A 21,959-nucleotide genomic window follows, 5' to 3' on the forward strand; every position below is an offset into this window, starting at 1 on the left:
GGGCACTGTGATCTCTTACTGGGCAGGTCATAGGCAGGGATAGGGGCACTGTGATCTCTCACTGGGCAGATTATAGGCAGGGATAGGGGCACTGTGATCTCTTACTGGGCAGGTCATAGGCAGGGATAGGGGCACTGTGATCTCTTACTGGGCAGGTCATAGGCAGGGATAGGGGCACTGTGATCTCTCACTGGGCAGGTCATAGGCAGGGATAGGGGCACTGTGATCTCACACTGGGCAGATCATAGGCAGGGATAGGGGCACTGTGATCTCTTACTGGGCAGGTCATAGGCAGGGATAGGGGCACTGTGATCTCTCACTGGGCAGGTCATAGGCAGGGATAGGGGAACTGTGATCTCTTACTGGGCAGGTCATAGGCAGGGATAGGGGCACTGTGATCTCTTACTGGGCAGGTCATAGGCAGGGATAGGGGCACTGTGATCTCTTACTGGTCAGGTCATAGGCAGGGATAGGGGCACTGTGATCTCTTACTGGTCAGGTCATAGGCAGGGATAGGGGCACTGTGATCTCTTACTGGGCAGGTCATAGGCAGGCATAGGGGCACTGTGATCTCTTACTGGTCAGGTCATAGGCAGGGATAGGGGCACTGTGATCTCTCACTGGTCAGGTCATAGGCAGGGATAGGGGCGCTGTGATCTCTTACTGGTCAGGTTACAGGCAGGGATAGGGGCACTGTGATCTCTTTCTGGGCAGGTCATAGGCAGGGATAGGGGCACTGTGATCTCTTACTGGGCAGGTCATAGGCAGGGATAGGGGCACTGTGATCTCTTACTGGTCAGGTTACAGGCAGGGATAGGGGCGCTGTGATCTCTTACTGGGCAGGTCATAGGCAGGGATAGGGGCGCTGCGCTCTGTTACTGGTCAGGTCATAGGCAGGGATAGGGGCACTGTGATCTCTTACTGGGCAGGTCATAGGCAGGGATAGGGGCACTGTGATCTCTTACTGGTCAGGTCGTAGGCAGGGATAGGGGCACTGTGATCTCTTACTGGGCAGGTCATAGGCAGGGATAGGGGCACTGTGATCACTTACTGGGCAGGTCATAGGCAGGGATAGGGGCACTGTGATCTCTCACTGGTCAGGTCATAGGCAGGGATAGGGGCACTGTGATCTCTTACTGGTCAGGTCATAGGCAGGGATAGGGGCACTGTGATCTCTCACTGGTCAGGTCATAGGCAGGGATAGGGGCGCTGTGATCTCTTACTGGTCAGGTTACAGGCAGGGATAGGGGCACTGTGATCTCTTTCTGGGCAGGTCATAGGCAGGGATAGGGGCACTGTGATCTCTTACTGGGCAGGTCATAGGCAGGGATAGGGGCACTGTGATCTCTTACTGGTCAGGTTACAGGCAGGGATAGGGGCGCTGTGATCTCTTACTGGGCAGGTCATAGGCAGGGATAGGGGCGCTGCGCTCTGTTACTGGTCAGGTCATAGGCAGGGATAGGGGCACTGTGATCTCTTACTGGTCAGGTCATAGGCAGGGATAGGGGCACTGTGATCTCTTACTGGTCAGGTCATAGGCAGGGATAGGGGCACTGTGATCTCTTACTGGGCAGGTCATAGGCAGGGATAGGGGCACTGTGATCTCTCACTGGTCAGGTCATAGGCAGGGATAGGGGCACTGTGATCTCTTACTGGTCAGGTCATAGGCAGGGATAGGGGCACTGTGATCTCTTACTGGTCAGGTCATAGGCAGGGATAGGGGCACTGTGATCTCTTACTGGTCAGGTCATAGGCAGGGATAGGGGCACTGTGATCTCTCACTGGTCAGGTCATAGGCAGGGATAGGGGCACTGTGATCTCTTACTGGTCAGGTCATAGGCAGGGATAGGGGCACTGTGATCTCTTACTGGTCAGGTCATAGGCAGGGATAGGGGCACTGTGATCTCTTACTGGTCAGGTCATAGGCAGGGATAGGGGCACTGTGATCTCTTACTGGGCAGGTCATAGGCAGGGATAGGGGCACTGTGATCTCTCACTGGTCAGGTCATAGGCAGGGATAGGGGCACTGTGATCTCTTACTGGTCAGGTCATAGGCAGGGATAGGGGCACTGTGATCTCTTACTGGTCAGGTCATAGGCAGGGATAGGGGCACTGTTATCTCTTACTGGTCAGGTCATAGGCAGGGATAGGGGCACTGTGATCTCTCACTGGGCAGATCATAGGCAGGGATAGGGGCACTGTGATCTCTTACTGGGCAGGTCATAGGCAGGGATAGGGGCACTGTGATCTCTTACTGGGCAGATCATAGGCAGGGATAGGGGCACTGTGATCTCTTACTGGGCAGGTCATAGGCAGGGACAGGGGCACTGTGATCTCTTACTGGGCAGGTCATAGGCAGGGATGGGGGCACTGTGATCTCTTACTGGGCAGGTCATAGGCAGGAATAGGGGCACTGTGATCTCTTACTGGTCAGGTCATAGGCAGGGATAGGGGCACTGTGATCTCTTACTGGGCAGGTCATAGGCAGGGATAGGGGCACTGTGATCTCTTACTGGTCAGGTCATAGGCAGGGATAGGGGCACTGTGATCTCTTACTGGGCAGGTCATAGGCAGGGATAGGGGCACTGTGATCACTTACTGGGCAGGTCATAGGCAGGGATAGGGGCACTGTGATCTCTCACTGGTCAGGTCATAGGCAGGGATAGGGGCACTGTGATCTCTTACTGGTCAGGTCATAGGCAGGGATAGGGGCACTGTGATCTCTCACTGGTCAGGTCATAGGCAGGGATAGGGGCGCTGTGATCTCTTACTGGTCAGGTTACAGGCAGGGATAGGGGCACTGTGATCTCTTTCTGGGCAGGTCATAGGCAGGGATAGGGGCACTGTGATCTCTTACTGGGCAGGTCATAGGCAGGGATAGGGGCACTGTGATCTCTTACTGGTCAGGTTACAGGCAGGGATAGGGGCGCTGTGATCTCTTACTGGGCAGGTCATAGGCAGGGATAGGGGCGCTGCGCTCTGTTACTGGTCAGGTCATAGGCAGGGATAGGGGCACTGTGATCTCTTACTGGTCAGGTCATAGGCAGGGATGGGGGCACTGTGATCTCTTACTGGGCAGGTCATAGGCAGGGATAGGGGCACTGTGATCTCTTACTGGGCAGGTCATAGGCAGGGATAGGGGCACTGTGATCTCTTACTGGGCAGGTCATAGGCAGGGATAGGGGCACTGTGATCTCTCACTGGTCAGGTCATAGGCAGGGATAGGGGCACTGTGATCTCTTACTGGGCAGGTCATAGGCAGGGATAGGGGCACTGTGATCTCTTACTGGTCAGGTCATAGGCAGGGATAGGGGCACTGTGATCTCTTACTGGTCAGGTCATAGGCAGGGATGGGGGCACTGTGATCTCTTACTGGGCAGGTCATAGGCAGGGATAGGGGCACTGTGATCTCTTACTGGGCAGGTCATAGGCAGGGATAGGAGCACTGTTATCTCTTACTGGGCAGGTCATAGGCAGGGATAGGGGCACTGTGATCTCTTACTGGTCAGGTCACAGGCAGGGATAGGGGCACTGTGATCTCTTACTGGGCAGGTCATAGGCAGAGATAGGGGCGCTGTGATCTCTTACTGGTCAGGTCATAGGCAGGGATAGGGGCACTGTGATCTCTTACTGGTCAGGTCATAGGCAGGGATAGGGGCACTGTGATCTCTCACTGGGCAGATCATAGGTAGGGATAGGGGCACTGTGATCTCTTACTGGGCAGATCATAGGCAGGGATAGGGGCACTGTGATCTCTTACTGGGCAGATCATAGGCAGGGATAGGGGCACTGTGATCTCTTACTGGGCAGGTCATAGGCAGGGACAGGGGCACTGTGATCTCTTACTGGGCAGGTCATAGGCAGGGATAGGGGCACTGTGATCTCTTACTGGTCAGGTCACAGGCAGGGATAGGGGCACTGTGATCTCTTACTGGGCAGGTCATAGGCAGAGATAGGGGCGCTGTGATCTCTTACTGGTCAGGTCATAGGCAGGGATAGGGGCACTGTGATCTCTTACTGGTCAGGTCATAGGCAGGGATAGGGGCACTGTGATCTCTCACTGGGCAGATCATAGGCAGGGATAGGGGCACTGTGATCTCTTACTGGGCAGGTCATAGGCAAGGATAGGGGCACTGTGATCTCTTACTGGGCAGGTCATAGGCAGGGATGGGGGCACTGTGATCTCTTACTGGGCAGATCATAGGCAGGGATAGGGGCACTGTGATCTCTTACTGGGCAGGTCATAGGCAGGGATGGGGGCACTGTGATCTCTTACTGGGCAGGTCATAGGCAGGGATAGGGGCACTGTGATCTCTTACTGGTCAGGTCATAGGCAGGGATAGGGGCACTGTGATCTCTTACGGGGCAGGTCACAGGCAGGGATAGGGGCACTGTGATCTCTTACTGGTCAGGTCATAGGCAGGGATAGGGGCACTGTGATCTCTTACTGGGCAGGTCATAGGCAGGGATAGGGGCACTGTGATCTCTTTCTGGGCAGGTCATAGGCAGGGATAGGGGCACTGTGATCTCTTACTGGGCAGGTCATAGGCAGGGATAGGGGCACTGTGATCTCTTACTGGTCAGGTTACAGGCAGGGATAGGGGCGCTGTGATCTCTTACTGGGCAGGTCATAGGCAGGGATAGGGGCGCTGCGCTCTGTTACTGGTCAGGTCATAGGCAGGGATAGGGGCACTGTGATCTCTTACTGGTCAGGTCATAGGCAGGGATAGGGGCACTGTGATCTCTCACTGGGCAGATCATAGGCAGGGATAGGGGCACTGTGATCTCTTACTGGGCAGGTCATAGGCAGGGATAGGGGCACTGTGATCTCTTACTGGGCAGATCATAGGCAGGGATAGGGGCACTGTGATCTCTTACTGGGCAGGTCATAGGCAGGGACAGGGGCACTGTGATCTCTTACTGGGCAGGTCATAGGCAGGGATAGGGGCACTGTGATCTCTTACTGGTCAGGTCACAGGCAAGGATAGGGGCACTGTGATCTCTTACTGGGCAGGTCATAGGCAGAGATAGGGGCGCTGTGATCTCTTACTGGTCAGGTCATAGGCAGGGATAGGGGCACTGTGATCTCTTACTGGTCAGGTCATAGGCAGGGATAGGGGCACTGTGATCTCTCACTGGGCAGATCATAGGCAGGGATAGGGGCACTGTGATCTCTTACTGGGCAGGTCATAGGCAGGGATAGGGGCACTGTGATCTCTTACTGGGCAGATCATAGGCAGGGATAGGGGCACTGTGATCTCTTACTGGGCAGGTCATAGGCAGGGACAGGGGCACTGTGATCTCTTACTGGGCAGGTCATAGGCAGGGATAGGGGCACTGTGATCTCTTACTGGTCAGGTCATAGGCAGGGATAGGGGCACTGTGATCTCTTACTGGGCAGGTCATAGGCAGGGATAGGGGCACTGTGATCTCTTACTGGTCAGGTCATAGGCAGGGATAGGGGCACTGTGATCTCTTACTGGGCAGGTCATAGGCAGGGATAGGGGCACTGTGATCACTTACTGGGCAGGTCATAGGCAGGGATAGGGGCACTGTGATCTCTCACTGGTCAGGTCATAGGCAGGGATAGGGGCACTGTGATCTCTTACTGGTCAGGTCATAGGCAGGGATAGGGGCACTGTGATCTCTTTCTGGGCAGGTCATAGGCAGGGATAGGGGCGCTGTGATCTCTTACTGGTCAGGTTACAGGCAGGGATAGGGGCGCTGTGATCTCTTACTGGGCAGGTCATAGGCAGGGATAGGGGCACTGTGATCTCTCACTGGTCAGGTCATAGGCAGGGATAGGGGCACTGTGATCTCTTACTGGTCAGGTCATAGGCAGGGATAGGGGCACTGTGATCTCTTACTGGGCAGGTCATAGGCAGGGATAGGGGCACTGTGATCTCTTACTGGTCAGGTTACAGGCAGGGATAGGGGCGCTGTGATCTCTTACTGGGCAGGTCATAGGCAGGGATAGGGGCGCTGCGCTCTGTTACTGGTCAGGTCATAGGCAGGGATAGGGGCACTGTGATCTCTCACTGGTCAGGTCACAGGCAGGGATAGGGGCACTGTGATCTCTTACTGGGCAGGTCATAGGCAGGGATAGGGGCACTGTGATCTCTTACTGGGCAGGTCATAGGCAGGGATAGGGGCACTGTGATCTCTTCCTGGGCAGGTCATAGGCAGGGATAGGGGCACTGTGATCTCTCACTGGTCAGGTCATAGGCAGGGATAGGGGCACTGTGATCTCTTACTGGGCAGGTCATAGGCAGAGATAGGGGCGCTGTGATCTCTTACTGGGCAGGTCATAGGCAGGGATAGGGGCGCTGCGCTCTGTTACTGGTCAGGTCATAGGCAGGGATAGGGGCACTGTGATCTCTTACTGGGCAGGTCATAGGCAGGGATAGGGGCACTGTGATCTCTTACTGGGCAGGTCATAGGCAGGGATAGGGGCACTGTGATCTCTTACTGGGCAGGTCATAGGCAGGGATAGGGGCACTGTGATCTCTTACTGGGCAGGTCATAGGCAGGGATAGGGGCACTGTGATCTCTTACTGGGCAGGTCATAGGCAGGGATAGGGGCACTGTGATCTCTCACTGGTCAGGTCATAGGCAGGGATAGGGGCACTGTGATCTCTTACTGGGCAGGTCATAGGCAGGGATAGGGGCACTGTGATCTCTTACTGGTCAGGTCATAGGCAGGGATAGGGGCCCTGTGATCTCTTACTGGTCAGGTCATAGGCAGGGATAGGGGCACTGTGATCTCTTACTGGTCAGGTCATAGGCAGGGATAGGGGCACTGTGATCTCTTACTGGGCAGGTCATAGGCAGAGATAGGGGCGCTGTGATCTCTTACTGGGCAGGTCATAGGCAGGGATAGGGGCGCTGCGCTCTGTTACTGGTCAGGTCACAGGCAGGGATGGGGCACTGTGATCTCTCACTGGTCAGGTCACAGGCAGGGATAGGGGCACTGTGATCTCTTACTGGGCAGGTCATAGGCAGGGATAGGGGCACTGTGATCTCTTACTGGGCAGGTCATAGGCAGGGATAGGGGCACTGTGATCTCTTACTGGGCAGGTCATAGGCAGGGATAGGGGCACTGTGATCTCTCACTGGTCAGGTCATAGGCAGGGATAGGGGCACTGTGATCTCTTACTGGGCAGGTCATAGGCAGAGATAGGGGCGCTGTGATCTCTTACTGGGCAGGTCATAGGCAGGGATAGGGGCGCTGCGCTCTGTTACTGGTCAGGTCATAGGCAGGGATAGGGGCACTGTGATCTCTTACTGGGCAGGTCATAGGCAGGGATAGGGGCACTGTGATCTCTTACTGGGCAGGTCATAGGCAGGGATAGGGGCACTGTGATCTCTTACTGGGCAGGTCATAGGCAGGGATAGGGGCACTGTGATCTCTTACTGGGCAGGTCATAGGCAGGGATAGGGGCACTGTGATCTCTTACTGGGCAGGTCATAGGCAGGGATAGGGGCACTGTGATCTCTCACTGGTCAGGTCATAGGCAGGGATAGGGGCACTGTGATCTCTCACTGGTCAGGTCACAGGCAGGGATAGGGGCACTGTGATCTCTTACTGGGCAGGTCATAGGCAGGGAGAGGGGCACTGTGATCTCTTACTGGGCAGGTCATAGGCAGGGATAGGGGCACTGTGATCTCTTACTGGGCAGGTCATAGGCAGGGATAGGGGCACTGTGATCTCTTTCTGGGCAGGTCATAGGCAGGGATAGGGGCACTGTGATCTCTTACTGGGCAGGTCATAGGCAGGGATAGGGGCACTGTGATCTCTTACTGGTCAGGTTACAGGCAGGGATAGGGGCGCTGTGATCTCTTACTGGGCAGGTCATAGGCAGGGATAGGGGCGCTGCGCTCTGTTACTGGTCAGGTCATAGGCAGGGATAGGGGCACTGTGATCTCTTATTGGGCAGGTCATAGGCAGGGATAGGGGCACTGTGATCTCTTACTGGGCAGGTCATAGGCAGGGATAGGGGCACTGTGATCTCTTACTGGGCAGGTCATAGGCAGGGATAGGGGCACTGTGATCTCTTACTGGGCAGATCATAGGCAGGGATAGGGGCACTGTGATCTCTTACTGGGCAGGTCATAGGCAGGGACAGGGGCACTGTGATCTCTTACTGGGCAGGTCATAGGCAGGGATAGGGGCACTGTGATCTCTTACTGGTCAGGTCACAGGCAAGGATAGGGGCACTGTGATCTCTTACTGGGCAGGTCATAGGCAGAGATAGGGGCGCTGTGATCTCTTACTGGTCAGGTCATAGGCAGGGATAGGGGCACTGTGATCTCTTACTGGTCAGGTCATAGGCAGGGATAGGGGCACTGTGATCTCTCACTGGGCAGATCATAGGCAGGGATAGGGGCACTGTGATCTCTTACTGGGCAGGTCATAGGCAGGGATAGGGGCACTGTGATCTCTTACTGGGCAGATCATAGGCAGGGATAGGGGCACTGTGATCTCTTACTGGGCAGGTCATAGGCAGGGACAGGGGCACTGTGATCTCTTACTGGGCAGGTCATAGGCAGGGATAGGGGCACTGTGATCTCTTACTGGTCAGGTCATAGGCAGGGATAGGGGCACTGTGATCTCTTACTGGGCAGGTCATAGGCAGGGATAGGGGCACTGTGATCTCTTACTGGTCAGGTCATAGGCAGGGATAGGGGCACTGTGATCTCTTACTGGGCAGGTCATAGGCAGGGATAGGGGCACTGTGATCACTTACTGGGCAGGTCATAGGCAGGGATAGGGGCACTGTGATCTCTCACTGGTCAGGTCATAGGCAGGGATAGGGGCACTGTGATCTCTTACTGGTCAGGTCATAGGCAGGGATAGGGGCACTGTGATCTCTTTCTGGGCAGGTCATAGGCAGGGATAGGGGCGCTGTGATCTCTTACTGGTCAGGTTACAGGCAGGGATAGGGGCGCTGAGATCTCTTACTGGGCAGGTCATAGGCAGGGATAGGGGCACTGTGATCTCTCACTGGTCAGGTCATAGGCAGGGATAGGGGCACTGTGATCTCTTACTGGTCAGGTCATAGGCAGGGATAGGGGCACTGTGATCTCTTACTGGGCAGGTCATAGGCAGGGATAGGGGCACTGTGATCTCTTACTGGTCAGGTTACAGGCAGGGATAGGGGCGCTGTGATCTCTTACTGGGCAGGTCATAGGCAGGGATAGGGGCGCTGCGCTCTGTTACTGGTCAGGTCATAGGCAGGGATAGGGGCACTGTGATCTCTTACTGGGCAGGTCATAGGCAGGGATAGGGGCACTGTGATCTCTTACTGGTCAGGTTACAGGCAGGGATAGGGGCGCTGTGATCTCTTACTGGGCAGGTCATAGGCAGGGATAGGGGCGCTGCGCTCTGTTACTGGTCAGGTCATAGGCAGGGATAGGGGCACTGTGATCTCTTATTGGGCAGGTCATAGGCAGGGATAGGGGCACTGTGATCTCTTACTGGGCAGGTCATAGGCAGGGATAGGGGCACTGTGATCTCTTACTGGGCAGGTCATAGGCAGGGATAGGGGCACTGTGATCTCTTACTGGTCAGGTCATAGGCAGGGATAGGGGCACTGTGATCTCTCACTGGGCAGATCATAGGCAGGGATAGGGGCACTGTGATCTCTTACTGGGCAGGTCATAGGCAGGGATAGGGGCACTGTGATCTCTTACTGGGCAGATCATAGGCAGGGATAGGGGCACTGTGATCTCTTACTGGGCAGGTCATAGGCAGGGACAGGGGCACTGTGATCTCTTACTGGGCAGGTCATAGGCAGGGATAGGGGCACTGTGATCTCTTACTGGTCAGGTCACAGGCAAGGATAGGGGCACTGTGATCTCTTACTGGGCAGGTCATAGGCAGAGATAGGGGCGCTGTGATCTCTTACTGGTCAGGTCATAGGCAGGGATAGGGGCACTGTGATCTCTTACTGGTCAGGTCATAGGCAGGGATAGGGGCACTGTGATCTCTCACTGGGCAGATCATAGGCAGGGATAGGGGCACTGTGATCTCTTACTGGGCAGGTCATAGGCAGGGATAGGGGCACTGTGATCTCTTACTGGGCAGATCATAGGCAGGGATAGGGGCACTGTGATCTCTTACTGGGCAGGTCATAGGCAGGGACAGGGGCACTGTGATCTCTTACTGGGCAGGTCATAGGCAGGGATAGGGGCACTGTGATCTCTTACTGGTCAGGTCATAGGCAGGGATAGGGGCACTGTGATCTCTTACTGGGCAGGTCATAGGCAGGGATAGGGGCACTGTGATCTCTTACTGGTCAGGTCATAGGCAGGGATAGGGGCACTGTGATCTCTTACTGGGCAGGTCATAGGCAGGGATAGGGGCACTGTGATCACTTACTGGGCAGGTCATAGGCAGGGATAGGGGCACTGTGATCTCTCACTGGTCAGGTCATAGGCAGGGATAGGGGCACTGTGATCTCTTACTGGTCAGGTCATAGGCAGGGATAGGGGCACTGTGATCTCTTTCTGGGCAGGTCATAGGCAGGGATAGGGGCGCTGTGATCTCTTACTGGTCAGGTTACAGGCAGGGATAGGGGCACTGTGATCTCTTACTGGGCAGGTCATAGGCAGGGATAGGGGCACTGTGATCTCTCACTGGTCAGGTCATAGGCAGGGATAGGGGCACTGTGATCTCTTCCTGGGCAGGTCATAGGCAGGGATAGGGGCACTGTGATCTCTCACTGGTCAGGTCATAGGCAGGGATAGGGGCACTGTGATCTCTTACTGGGCAGGTCATAGGCAGAGATAGGGGCGCTGTGATCTCTTACTGGGCAGGTCATAGGCAGGGATAGGGGCGCTGCGCTCTGTTACTGGTCAGGTCATAGGCAGGGATAGGGGCACTGTGATCTCTCACTGGTCAGGTCACAGGCAGGGATAGGGGCACTGTGATCTCTTACTGGGCAGGTCATAGGCAGGGATAGGGGCACTGTGATCTCTTACTGGGCAGGTCATAGGCAGGGATAGGGGCACTGTGATCTCTTCCTGGGCAGGTCATAGGCAGGGATAGGGGCACTGTGATCTCTTACTTGGCAGGTCATAGGCAGGGATAGGGGCACTGTGATCTCTCACTGGTCAGGTCATAGGCAGGGATAGGGGCACTGTGATCTCTCACTGGTCAGGTCACAGGCAGGGATAGGGGCACTGTGATCTCTTTCTGGGCAGGTCATAGGCAGGGATAGGGGCACTGTGATCTCTTACTGGGCAGGTCATAGGCAGGGATAGGGGCACTGTGATCTCTTACTGGTCAGGTCATAGGCAGGGATAGGGGCCCTGTGATCTCTTACTGGTCAGGTCATAGGCAGGGATAGGGGCACTGTGATCTCTTACTGGTCAGGTCATAGGCAGGGATAGGGGCACTGTGATCTCTTACTGGGCAGGTCATAGGCAGAGATAGGGGCGCTGTGATCTCTTACTGGGCAGGTCATAGGCAGGGATAGGGGCGCTGCGCTCTGTTACTGGTCAGGTCACAGGCAGGGATGGGGCACTGTGATCTCTCACTGGTCAGGTCACAGGCAGGGATAGGGGCACTGTGATCTCTTACTGGGCAGGTCATAGGCAGGGATAGGGGCACTGTGATCTCTTACTGGGCAGGTCATAGGCAGGGATAGGGGCACTGTGATCTCTTACTGGGCAGGTCATAGGCAGGGATAGGGGCACTGTGATCTCTCACTGGTCAGGTCATAGGCAGGGATAGGGGCACTGTGATCTCTTACTGGGCAGGTCATAGGCAGAGATAGGGGCGCTGTGATCTCTTACTGGGCAGGTCATAGGCAGGGATAGGGGCGCTGCGCTCTGTTACTGGTCAGGTCATAGGCAGGGATAGGGGCACTGTGATCTCTTACTGGGCAGGTCATAGGCAGGGATAGGGGCACTGTGATCTCTTACTGGGCAGGTCATAGGCAGGGATAGGGGCACTGTGATCTCTTACTGGGCAGGTCATAGGCAGGGATAGGGGCACTGTGATCTCTTACTGGGCAGGTCATAGGCAGGGATAGGGGCACTGTGATCTCTTACTGGGCAGGTCATAGGCAGGGATAGGGGCACTGTGATCTCTCACTGGTCAGGTCATAGGCAGGGATAGGGGCACTGTGATCTCTCACTGGTCAGGTCACAAGCAGGGATAGGGGCACTGTGATCTCTTACTGGGCAGGTCATAGGCAGGAAGAGGGGCACTGTGATCTCTTACTGGGCAGGTCATAGGCAGGGATAGGGGCACTGTGATCTCTTACTGGGCAGGTCATAGGCAGGGATAGGGGCACTGTGATCTCTCACTGGTCAGGTCATAGGCAGGGATAGGGGCACTGTGATCTCTTACTGGGCAGGTCATAGGCAGAGATAGGGGCGCTGTGATCTCTTACTGGGCAGGTCATAGGCAGGGATAGGGGCGCTGCGCTCTGTTACTGGTCAGGTCATAGGCAGGGATAGGGGCACTGTGATCTCTTACTGGGCAGGTCATAGGCAGGGATAGGGGCGCTGTGATCTCTTACTGGGCAGGTCATAGGCAGGGATAGGGGCACTGTGATCTCTCACTGGGCAGGTCATAGGCAGGGATAGGGGCGCTGTGATCTCTTACTGGTCAGGTCATAGGCAGGGATGGGGCACTGTGATCTCTCACTGGTCAGGTCATAGGCAGGGATAGGGGCACTGTGATCTCTTACTGGGCAGGTCATAGGCAGGGATAGGGGCACTGTGATCTCTTACTGGGCAGGTCATAGGCAGGGATAGGGGCACTGTGATCTCTTACTGGTCAGGTCATAGGCAGGCATAGGGGCACTGTGATCTCTTACAGGTCAGGTCATAGGCAGGCATAGGGGCACTGTGATCTCTTACAGGTCAGGTCATAGGCAGGCATAGGGGTGCTGTGATCTCTTACTGGGCAGGTCATAGGCAGGGATAGGGGCACTGTGATCTCTTACTGGGCAGGTCATAGGCAGGGATAGGGGCACTGTGATCTCTTACTGGTCAGGTTATAGGCAGGGATAGGGGCGCTGTGATCTCTTACTGGGCAGGTCATAGGCAGGGATAGGGGCACTGTGATCTCTTACTGGGCAGGTCATAGGCAGGGATAGGGGCGCTGTGATCTCTTACAGGGCAGGTCATAGGCAGGGATAGGGGCACTGTGATCTCTTACTGGTCAGGTCATAGGCAGGGATAGGGGCACTGTGATCTCTTACTGGGCAGGTCATAGGCAGGGATAGGGGCACTGTGATCTCTTACTGGGCAGGTCATAGGCAGGGATAGGGGCGCTGTGATCTCTTACTGGGCAGGTCATAGGCAGGGATAGGGGCACTGTGATCTCTCACTGGTCAGGTCATAGGCAGGGATAGGGGCACTGTGATCTCTTACTGGGCAGGTCATAGGCAGGGATAGGGGCACTGTGATCTCTTACTGGGCAGGTCATAGGCAGGGATAGGGGCACTGTGATCTCTTACTGGTCAGGTCATAGGCAGGCATAGGGGCACTGTGATCTCTTACATGTCAGGTCATAGGCAGGCATAGGGGCACTGTGATCTCTTACAGGTCAGGTCATAGGCAGGCATAGGGGTGCTGTGATCTCTTACTGGGCAGGTCATAGGCAGGGATAGGGGCACTGTGATCTCTTACTGGGCAGGTCATAGGCAGGGATAGGGGCACTGTGATCTCTTACTGGTCAGGTTATAGGCAGGGATAGGGGCACTGTGATCTCTTACCGGTCAGGTTACAGGCAGGGATAGGGGAACGGTGTTCACTTACTGGTCAGGATAAGGTCAGGAATGGGGCCGCTGTGTTCTCTTATTGGTCAGGTTACAGGCAGGGATAGGGACGCTGTGATCTCGTACCGGTCAGGTTACAGGCAGGGATAGGGACGCTGTGATCTCGTACTGGTCAGGATACAGGCAGGGATAGGGGCGTTGTGCCCTTATTGATCAGGTTACAGGCAGGGATGGGGGCACTGTGATCTCTTACAGGTCAGGTAGTGATGGGGGAACAGCTTTTTTGTCAGGTTACAAGCAGGGAAGGGAGCCCTGTGCTCTTACTGGTCAGGTTACAGGTAGGGATGGCTCGCTGGAGGAGTCCTTGGAGAATGGTCAATACACGTCCGGGCACTACGTCACCCTGGATGGAGACGTCGGCGTCATGCCATTGTGAGCTGCTCTTCTGGAACTGCTCCACCTCCAGCCACTGGTGAAGCTTCTCTGGCTCCATCACGGGGCTCATAAGCCGCACTCCTCTTGGGGTGTAGTAACGCCATCTCCTCAAACTCTTCTGGCGATACCCACTTAGGCCCCGTAGAGGAACCATCACCAGGAGTTGCGATGGGGCCAAAACCTGCAATATATGGAGCAAAGTGACCAGAGACCTGGAATATTCAGTTAACAATGGTGCAACTGTACCTGCTGTACACACTCTTATGATGCAGTCAACTTCAGAGATGCATTCTGGAACTTCAAGCATTTATGTCCTGCGCTGGCTGATCTGGCCTCCTGCGCTCATCACTCTGACCTCTCGCTAACCCTCTCTGGCCTCCTGCACTCACTGATCTGACCTCCTTCGCTCATCACTTTGACCTCTCGCGCTCACCTCTCTGGCCTCATCACTCTGACTTCTCACGCTCATCTCTCTGGCCTCCTGCGCTCATCGCTCTGACCTCTCGCGCTCACCTCTTTGGCCTACTGCGCGCACTGCTTTGACTTCTCACGCTCACCTCTCTGACCTCTCACGCTCACCTCTCTGGCCTCCTGCGCGCATTGCTTTGACTTCTCACGCACACCTCTAGCCTCCTGCGCTCATCGCTTTGACCTCTCGCGCTCATCACTCTGACCTCTCACGCTCACTGCTTTGACTTCTCACGCTCACCTCTCTGACCTCTCACGCTCACCTCTCTGGCCTCCTGAGCGCATTGCTTTGACTTCTCACGCACACCTCTAGCCTCCTGCGTTCATCGCTTTGTCCTCTTGCGCTCATCACTCTGACCTCTCACGCTCATTGCTTTGACTTCTCTCGCTCACCTCTCTGGCCTCCTGCACTCATCACTCTGACCTCTCGCGCTCACCTCTCTGGCCTCCTGCACTCACCGCTCTAGCCTCCTGCGCTCACCTTTCTGTCCTCCTACGCTCATCGCTCTGACCTCCGCACTCACCCCTCTCTGACCTCCTGCACTCATCACTCTGACCTCTCACGCTCGCCTCTCTGGCCTCCTGCGCTCATCACTTTGACCTCTCGTGCTCACCTCTCTGGCCTTGTGCACTCATCACTCTGACCTCTCACACTCACCTCTCTGGCCTCCTGCGCGCATTGCTTTGACTTCTCACGCTCACCTCTCTAGCCTCCTGCGCTCATCGCTTTGACCTCTCGTGCTCACCTTGCTGACCTCCTGCGTGCATTGCTTTGACTTCTCACGCTCACCTCTCTAGCCTCCTGCGCTCATCGCTTTGACCTCTCGTGCTCACCTTGCTGACCTCCTGCGTGCATTGCTTTGACTTCTCACGCTCACCTCTCTAGCCTCCTGCGCTCATCTCTTTGACATACTGTGCTCACCCATCTGACCTCTTGTGTTCATGGCTCTGACATCCTAACATAGTTTTGAAGGCTGAAGGAAGACCTTATGTCCATCTAGTTCAGCCTATTTTTAGTGCAGCTGTTCTGCATTGTTGATTCTGGGGAAGGCAAAAAAACCCAGAGTAGAAGCCAATTTTCTCCATAGGGAAAAAAATTCCTTCCCCTAAGCTCGGTCAACCATCTACCTATAATATTCTGTTATTCGTAACCTTCTATACTGTTACTCACAAGAAAAGCCTCCATTCCTTTCTTACATTCATTCAGTGAGTTGGCCATCACCACTTCCTCAGGAAGAGAATTCCAGAGCCTCACTGCTCTTACCGTGAAGAACCCTCTTCTATGCTGGTGCAGAAATTGTCTTTCCTCCCAACGAAGAGAATGCCCCCTTGTTCTTGTCACAGTCCTTGGTACAAACAGTTCATTGGAGAGATCTCTGTATTGCCCTCTGATATACTTGTACATATATATTAGGTCTCCCCTAAGTCTTCTCTTTTCTAGAGTAAATAGACCTAATTTTGATAACCTTTCTGGGTATTGTAGTGAACCAACTCCATTTATCATTTTAGTAGCCGCCTTTGAACCCTTTCAAGTTCAGTAATGTCTTTCTTGAGCACCGGCATCCAAAATTGCACACAATCCTCCAAGTGTGGTCTGACGAGTGATTTGTACAGAGGAAGAATTATGTTTTCATCTCGTGTCCCCAGACCTCTTCTAATGCATCCCATGACCCTATTGGCTTTGGTGGCAGCTGCCTGACACTGGGCACTCCAATTTAGCTTCTTATGGACTAAGATGCCTAAGTCTTTTTCCATGTCTGATTTCCCCAGCAGTTTCCCATTTAGTAAGTAATTGTAGCATCTGTTTCTCCTTCCCATGTGCATAACCTTACACTTATCTGTGTTAAACCTCATTTGCCATTTTTCAGCCCAATTCTCCAATTTACCCAAATCTGTCTGTAGTTGCAAACTGTCCTCCTTTGTGTTAACTCCCTTACATAGTTTTGTATCATCTGCAAATACTGATATTTTACTGTGTAAGCCATCCACTAGATCATTAATAAATATATTAAACAGTAGGGGGCCCAATACAGAACCCTGTGGTCCCCCACTAGTAACCCTGGCCCAATCTGAGGATGCCCCATTAATAACCACTCTTTGGTTTCTATCACTAAGCCAGCTCCCTACCCATCTACACACATTTTCCCCTAGCCCAAGCTTTCTCCTCTTACTGACCAATCTTTTATGTGGGACTGTGTCACATGCTTTAGAGAAGTCGAGATAAATGACATCCAATGATTCTCCTGGGTCCATTTGAGAGCTTACATCCTCATAGAAGCTGATCAGGTTAGTCTGACAGGAGCGATCCTTCATAAATCCATGTTGATATGGAGTTAAACATTTATTAACATTGAGATATTCCATAATGGTGTCCCTCAGAAACCCTTCAAAAATGTTACCCACAACAGATGTTAAGCTTACCGGCCTATAGTTTCCAGGTTCCCTTTTACACCCCTTTTGAATATTGGTACCACATTTGCTTGCCGCCAATCAAAAGGAACAGACCCTGTTTCTATAGAGTCTTTAACTATAAGGAATAGAGGCCTGTCTATCACATTACTTAACTCCCTTAATACCCGAGGGTGAATGCCATCAGGGCCTGGTGATTTGTCCATTTTAATCTTACTAAGGCGGTTCTGCACTTCTTCCTGGGTTAGGCAGGTAATACTTAATGGGGGGTTTACATTATTACTGCATTTCCCCTGGCAAATCCTTTTCCTGTGCTCACCCATCTGACCTCTTGTGTTCATGGCTCTGACCTCCTGAGCTCACCCATCTGACCTCTTGTGTTCATGGCTCTGACATCCTGAGCTCACCCATCTGACCTCTTGTGTTCATGGCTCTGACCTCCTGAGCTCACCCATCTGACCTCTTGTGTTCATGGCTCTGACATCCTGTGCTCACCCATCTGACCTCTTGTGTTCATGGCTCTGACATCCTGTGCTCACCCATCTGACCTCTTGTGTTCATGGCTCTGACCTCCTGTGCTCACCCATCTGACCTCTTGTGTTCATGGCTCTGACCTCCTGTGCTCACCCATCTGACCTCTTGTGTTCATGGCTCTGACCTCCTGAGCTCACCCATCTGACCTCTTGTGTTCATGGCTCTGACATCCTGTGCTCACCCATCTGACCTCTTGTGTTCATGGCTCTGACTTCCTGAGCTCACCCATCTGAACTCTTGTGTTCATGGCTCTGACATCCTGTGTTCACCCATCTGACCTCTTGTGTTCATGGCTCTGACATCCTGAGCTCACCCATCTGACCTCTTGTGTTCATGGCTCTGACATCCTGTGCTCACCCATCTGACCTCTTGTGTTCATGGCTCTGACCTCCTGTGCTCACCCATCTGACCTCTTGTGTTCATGGCTCTGACATCCTGTGCTCACCCATCTGACCTATTGTGTTCATGGCTCTGACATCCTGTGTTCACCCATCTGACCTCTTGTGTTCATGGCTCTGACATCCTGAGCTCACCCATCTGACCTCTTGTGTTCATGGCTCTGACATCCTGTGTTCACCCATCTGACCTCTTGTGTTCATGGCTCTGACATCCTGAGCTCACCCATCTGACCTCTTGTGTTCATGGCTCTGACATCCTGTGCTCACCCATCTGACCTCCTGTGCTCACCCATCTGACCTCTTGTGTTCATGGCTCTGACATCCTGTGCTCACCCATCTGACCTATTGTGTTCATGGCTCTGACATCCTGTGTTCACCCATCTGACCTCTTGTGTTCATGGCTCTGACATCCTGAGCTCACCCATCTGACATCCTGTGCTCATCCATCTGACCTCTTGTGTTCATGGCTCTGACATCCTGTGTTCACCCATCTGACCTCTTGTGTTCATGGCTCTGACATCCTGACATCACCCATCTGACCTCTTGTGTTCATGGCTCTGACATCCTGAGCTCACCCATCTGACCTCTTGTGTTCATGGCTCTGACGTCCTGAGCTCACCCATCTGACCTCTTGTGTTCATGGCTCTGACATCCTGTGCTCACCCATCTGACCTCTTGTGTTCATGGCTCTGACATCCTGAGCTCACCCATCTGACCTCTTGTGTTCATGGCTCTGACATCCTGAGCTCACCCATCTGACCTCTTGTGTTCACCCATCTGACCTCCTGTGTTCACCCATCTGACCTCTTGTGTTCATGGCTCTGACCTCCTGTGCTCATCCATCTGACCTCTTGTGTTCATGGATCTGACATCCTGAGCTCACCCATCTGACCTCTTGTGTTCATGGCTCTGACATCCTGAGCTCACCCATCTGACCTCTTGTGTTCACCCATCTGACCTCCTGTGTTCACCCATCTGACCTCTTGTGTTCATGGCTCTGACCTCCTGTGCTCACCCATCTGACCTCTTGTGTTCATGGCTCTGACATCCTGTGCTCACCCATCTGACCTCTTGTGTTCATGGCTCTGACATCCTGAGCTCACCCATCTGACCTCTTGTGTTCATGGCTCTGACATCCTGAGCTCACCCATCTGACCTCTTGTGTTCACCCATCTGACCTCCTGTGTTCACCCATCTGACCTCTTGTGTTCATGGCTCTGACATCCTGTGCTCACCCATCTGACCTCTTGTGTTCATGGCTCTGACATCCTGAGCTCACCCATCTGACATCCTGTGCTCATCCATCTGACCTCTTGTGTTCATGGCTCTGACATCCTGAGCTCACCCATCTGACCTCTTGTGTTCATGGCTCTGACATCCTGAGCTCACCCATCTGACATCCTGTGCTCATCCATCTGACCTCTTGTGTTCATGGCTCTGACATCCTGTGTTCACCCATCTGACCTCTTGTGTTCATGGCTCTGACATCCTGACATCACCCATCTGACCTCTTGTGTTCATGGCTCTGACATCCTGAGCTCACCCATCTGACCTCTTGTGTTCATGGCTCTGACGTCCTAAGCTCACCCATCTGACATCCTGTGCTCATCCATCTGACCTCTTGTGTTCATGGCTCTGACATCCTGTGTTCACCCATCTGACCTCTTGTGTTCATGGCTCTGACATCCTGACATCACCCATCTGACCTCTTGTGTTCATGGCTCTGACCTCCTGTGCTCACCCATCTGACCTCTTGTGTTCATGGCTCTGACATCCTGTGCTCACCCATCTGACCTCTTGTGTTCATGGCTCTGACATCCTGAGCTCACCCATCTGACCTCTTGTGTTCATGGCTCTGACATCCTGAGCTCACCCATCTGACCTCTTGTGTTCACCCATCTGACCTCCTGTGTTCACCCATCTGACCTCTTGTGTTCATGGCTCTGACATCCTGTGCTCATCCATCTGACCTCTTGTGTTCATGGATCTGACATCCTGAGCTCACCCATCTGACCTCTTGTGTTCACCCATCTGACCTCCTGTGTTCACCCATCTGACCTCTTGTGTTCATGGCTCTGACCTCCTGTGCTCACCCATCTGACCTCTTGTGTTCATGGATCTGACATCCTGAGCTCATCCATCTGACCTCTTGTGTTCATGGATCTGACATCCTGAGCTCACCCATCTGACCTCTTGTGTTCATGGCTCTGACATCCTGAGCTCACCCATCTGACCTCCTGTGTTCACCCATCTGACCTCTTGTGTTCATGGCTCTGACTTCCTGAGCTCACCCATCTGACCTCTTGTGTTCATGGCTCTGACCTCCTGTGCTCATCCATCTGACCTCTTGTGTTCATGGATCTGACATCCTGAGCTCACCCATCTGACCTCTTGTGTTCATGGCTCTGACATCCTGAGCTCACCCATCTGACCTCTTGTGTTCACCCATCTGACCTCCTGTGTTCACCCATCTGACCTCTTGTGTTCATGGCTCTGACCTCCTGTGCTCACCCATCTGACCTCTTGTGTTCATGGCTCTGACATCCTGTGCTCACCCATCTGACCTCTTGTGTTCATGGCTCTGACATCCTGAGCTCACCCATCTGACCTCTTGTGTTCACCCATCTGACCTCCTGTGTTCACCCATCTGACCTCTTGTGTTCATGGCTCTGACCTCCTGTGCTCATCCATCTGACCTCTTGTGTTCATGGATCTGACATCCTGAGCTCACCCATCTGACCTCTTGTGTTCATGGCTCTGACATCCTGAGCTCACCCATCTGACCTCTTGTGTTCACCCATCTGACCTCCTGTGTTCACCCATCTGACCTCTTGTGTTCATGGCTCTGACATCCTGTGCTCATCCATCTGACCTCTTGTGTTCATGGCTCTGACATCCTGAGCTCACCCATCTGACCTCTTGTGTTCACCCATCTGACCTCCTGTGTTCACCCATCTGACCTCTTGTGTTCATGGCTCTGACCTCCTGTGCTCATCCATCTGACCTCTTGTGTTCATGGATCTGACATCCTGAGCTCACCCATCTGACCTCTTGTGTTCATGGCTCTGACATCCTGAGCTCACCCATCTGACCTCTTGTGTTCACCCATCTGACCTCCTGTGTTCACCCATCTGACCTCTTGTGTTCATGGCTCTGACCTCCTGTGCTCACCCATCTGACCTCTTGTGTTCATGGCTCTGACATCCTGTGCTCACCCATCTGACCTCTTGTGTTCATGGCTCTGACATCCTGAGCTCACCCATCTGACCTCTTGTGTTCATGGCTCTGACATCCTGAGCTCACCCATCTGACCTCTTGTGTTCACCCATCTGACCTCCTGTGTTCACCCATCTGACCTCTTGTGTTCATGGCTCTGACCTCCTGTGCTCATCCATCTGACCTCTTGTGTTCATGGATCTGACATCCTGAGCTCACCCATCTGACCTCTTGTGTTCACCCATCTGACCTCCTGTGTTCACCCATCTGACCTCTTGTGTTCATGGCTCTGACATCCTGTGCTCACCCATCTGACCTCTTGTGTTCATGGCTCTGACATCCTGAGCTCACCCATCTGACCTCTTGTGTTCATGGCTCTGACATCCTGTGCTCACCCATCTGACCTCTTGTGTTCATGGCTCTGACATCCTGTGCTCACCCATCTGACCTCTTGTGTTCATGGCTCTGACATCCTGTGCTCACCCATCTGACCTCTTGTGTTCATGGCTCTGACCTCCTGTGCTCACCCATCTGACCTCTTGTGTTCATGGCTCTGACCTCCTGTGCTCACCCATCTGACCTCTTGTGTTCATGGCTCTGACCTCCTGTGCTCATCCATCTGACCTCTTGTGTTCATGGATCTGACATCCTGAGCTCACCCATCTGACCTCTTGTGTTCACCCATCTGACCTCCTGTGTTCACCCATCTGACCTCTTGTGTTCATGGCTCTGACATCCTGTGCTCACCCATCTGACCTCTTGT

At 53.8% G+C, this 21,959-nt stretch overlaps 1 protein-coding gene across 1 annotated transcript in view; it reads right to left on the bottom strand.

Moving 5' to 3' along the window:
- Positions 1 to 21,959, bottom strand: part of MAB21L3 (mab-21 like 3) — a 250,193-nt gene that overhangs the window by 8,758 nt on the left and 219,476 nt on the right. The window contains exon 3 of the mRNA XM_073551051.1: positions 14,061 to 14,352. Coding sequence (XP_073407152.1) covers positions 14,061 to 14,352 — 292 coding nt within the window. The remainder of the gene's footprint in view (positions 1 to 14,060; positions 14,353 to 21,959) is intronic.

The sequence above is a fragment of the Dendrobates tinctorius genome, unplaced genomic scaffold (genome assembly GCF_039654945.1).
Source record: "Dendrobates tinctorius isolate UK_male_01 unplaced genomic scaffold, ASM3965494v1 ptg000172l, whole genome shotgun sequence".
Taxonomy (NCBI): Eukaryota; Metazoa; Chordata; class Amphibia; order Anura; family Dendrobatidae; genus Dendrobates; species Dendrobates tinctorius.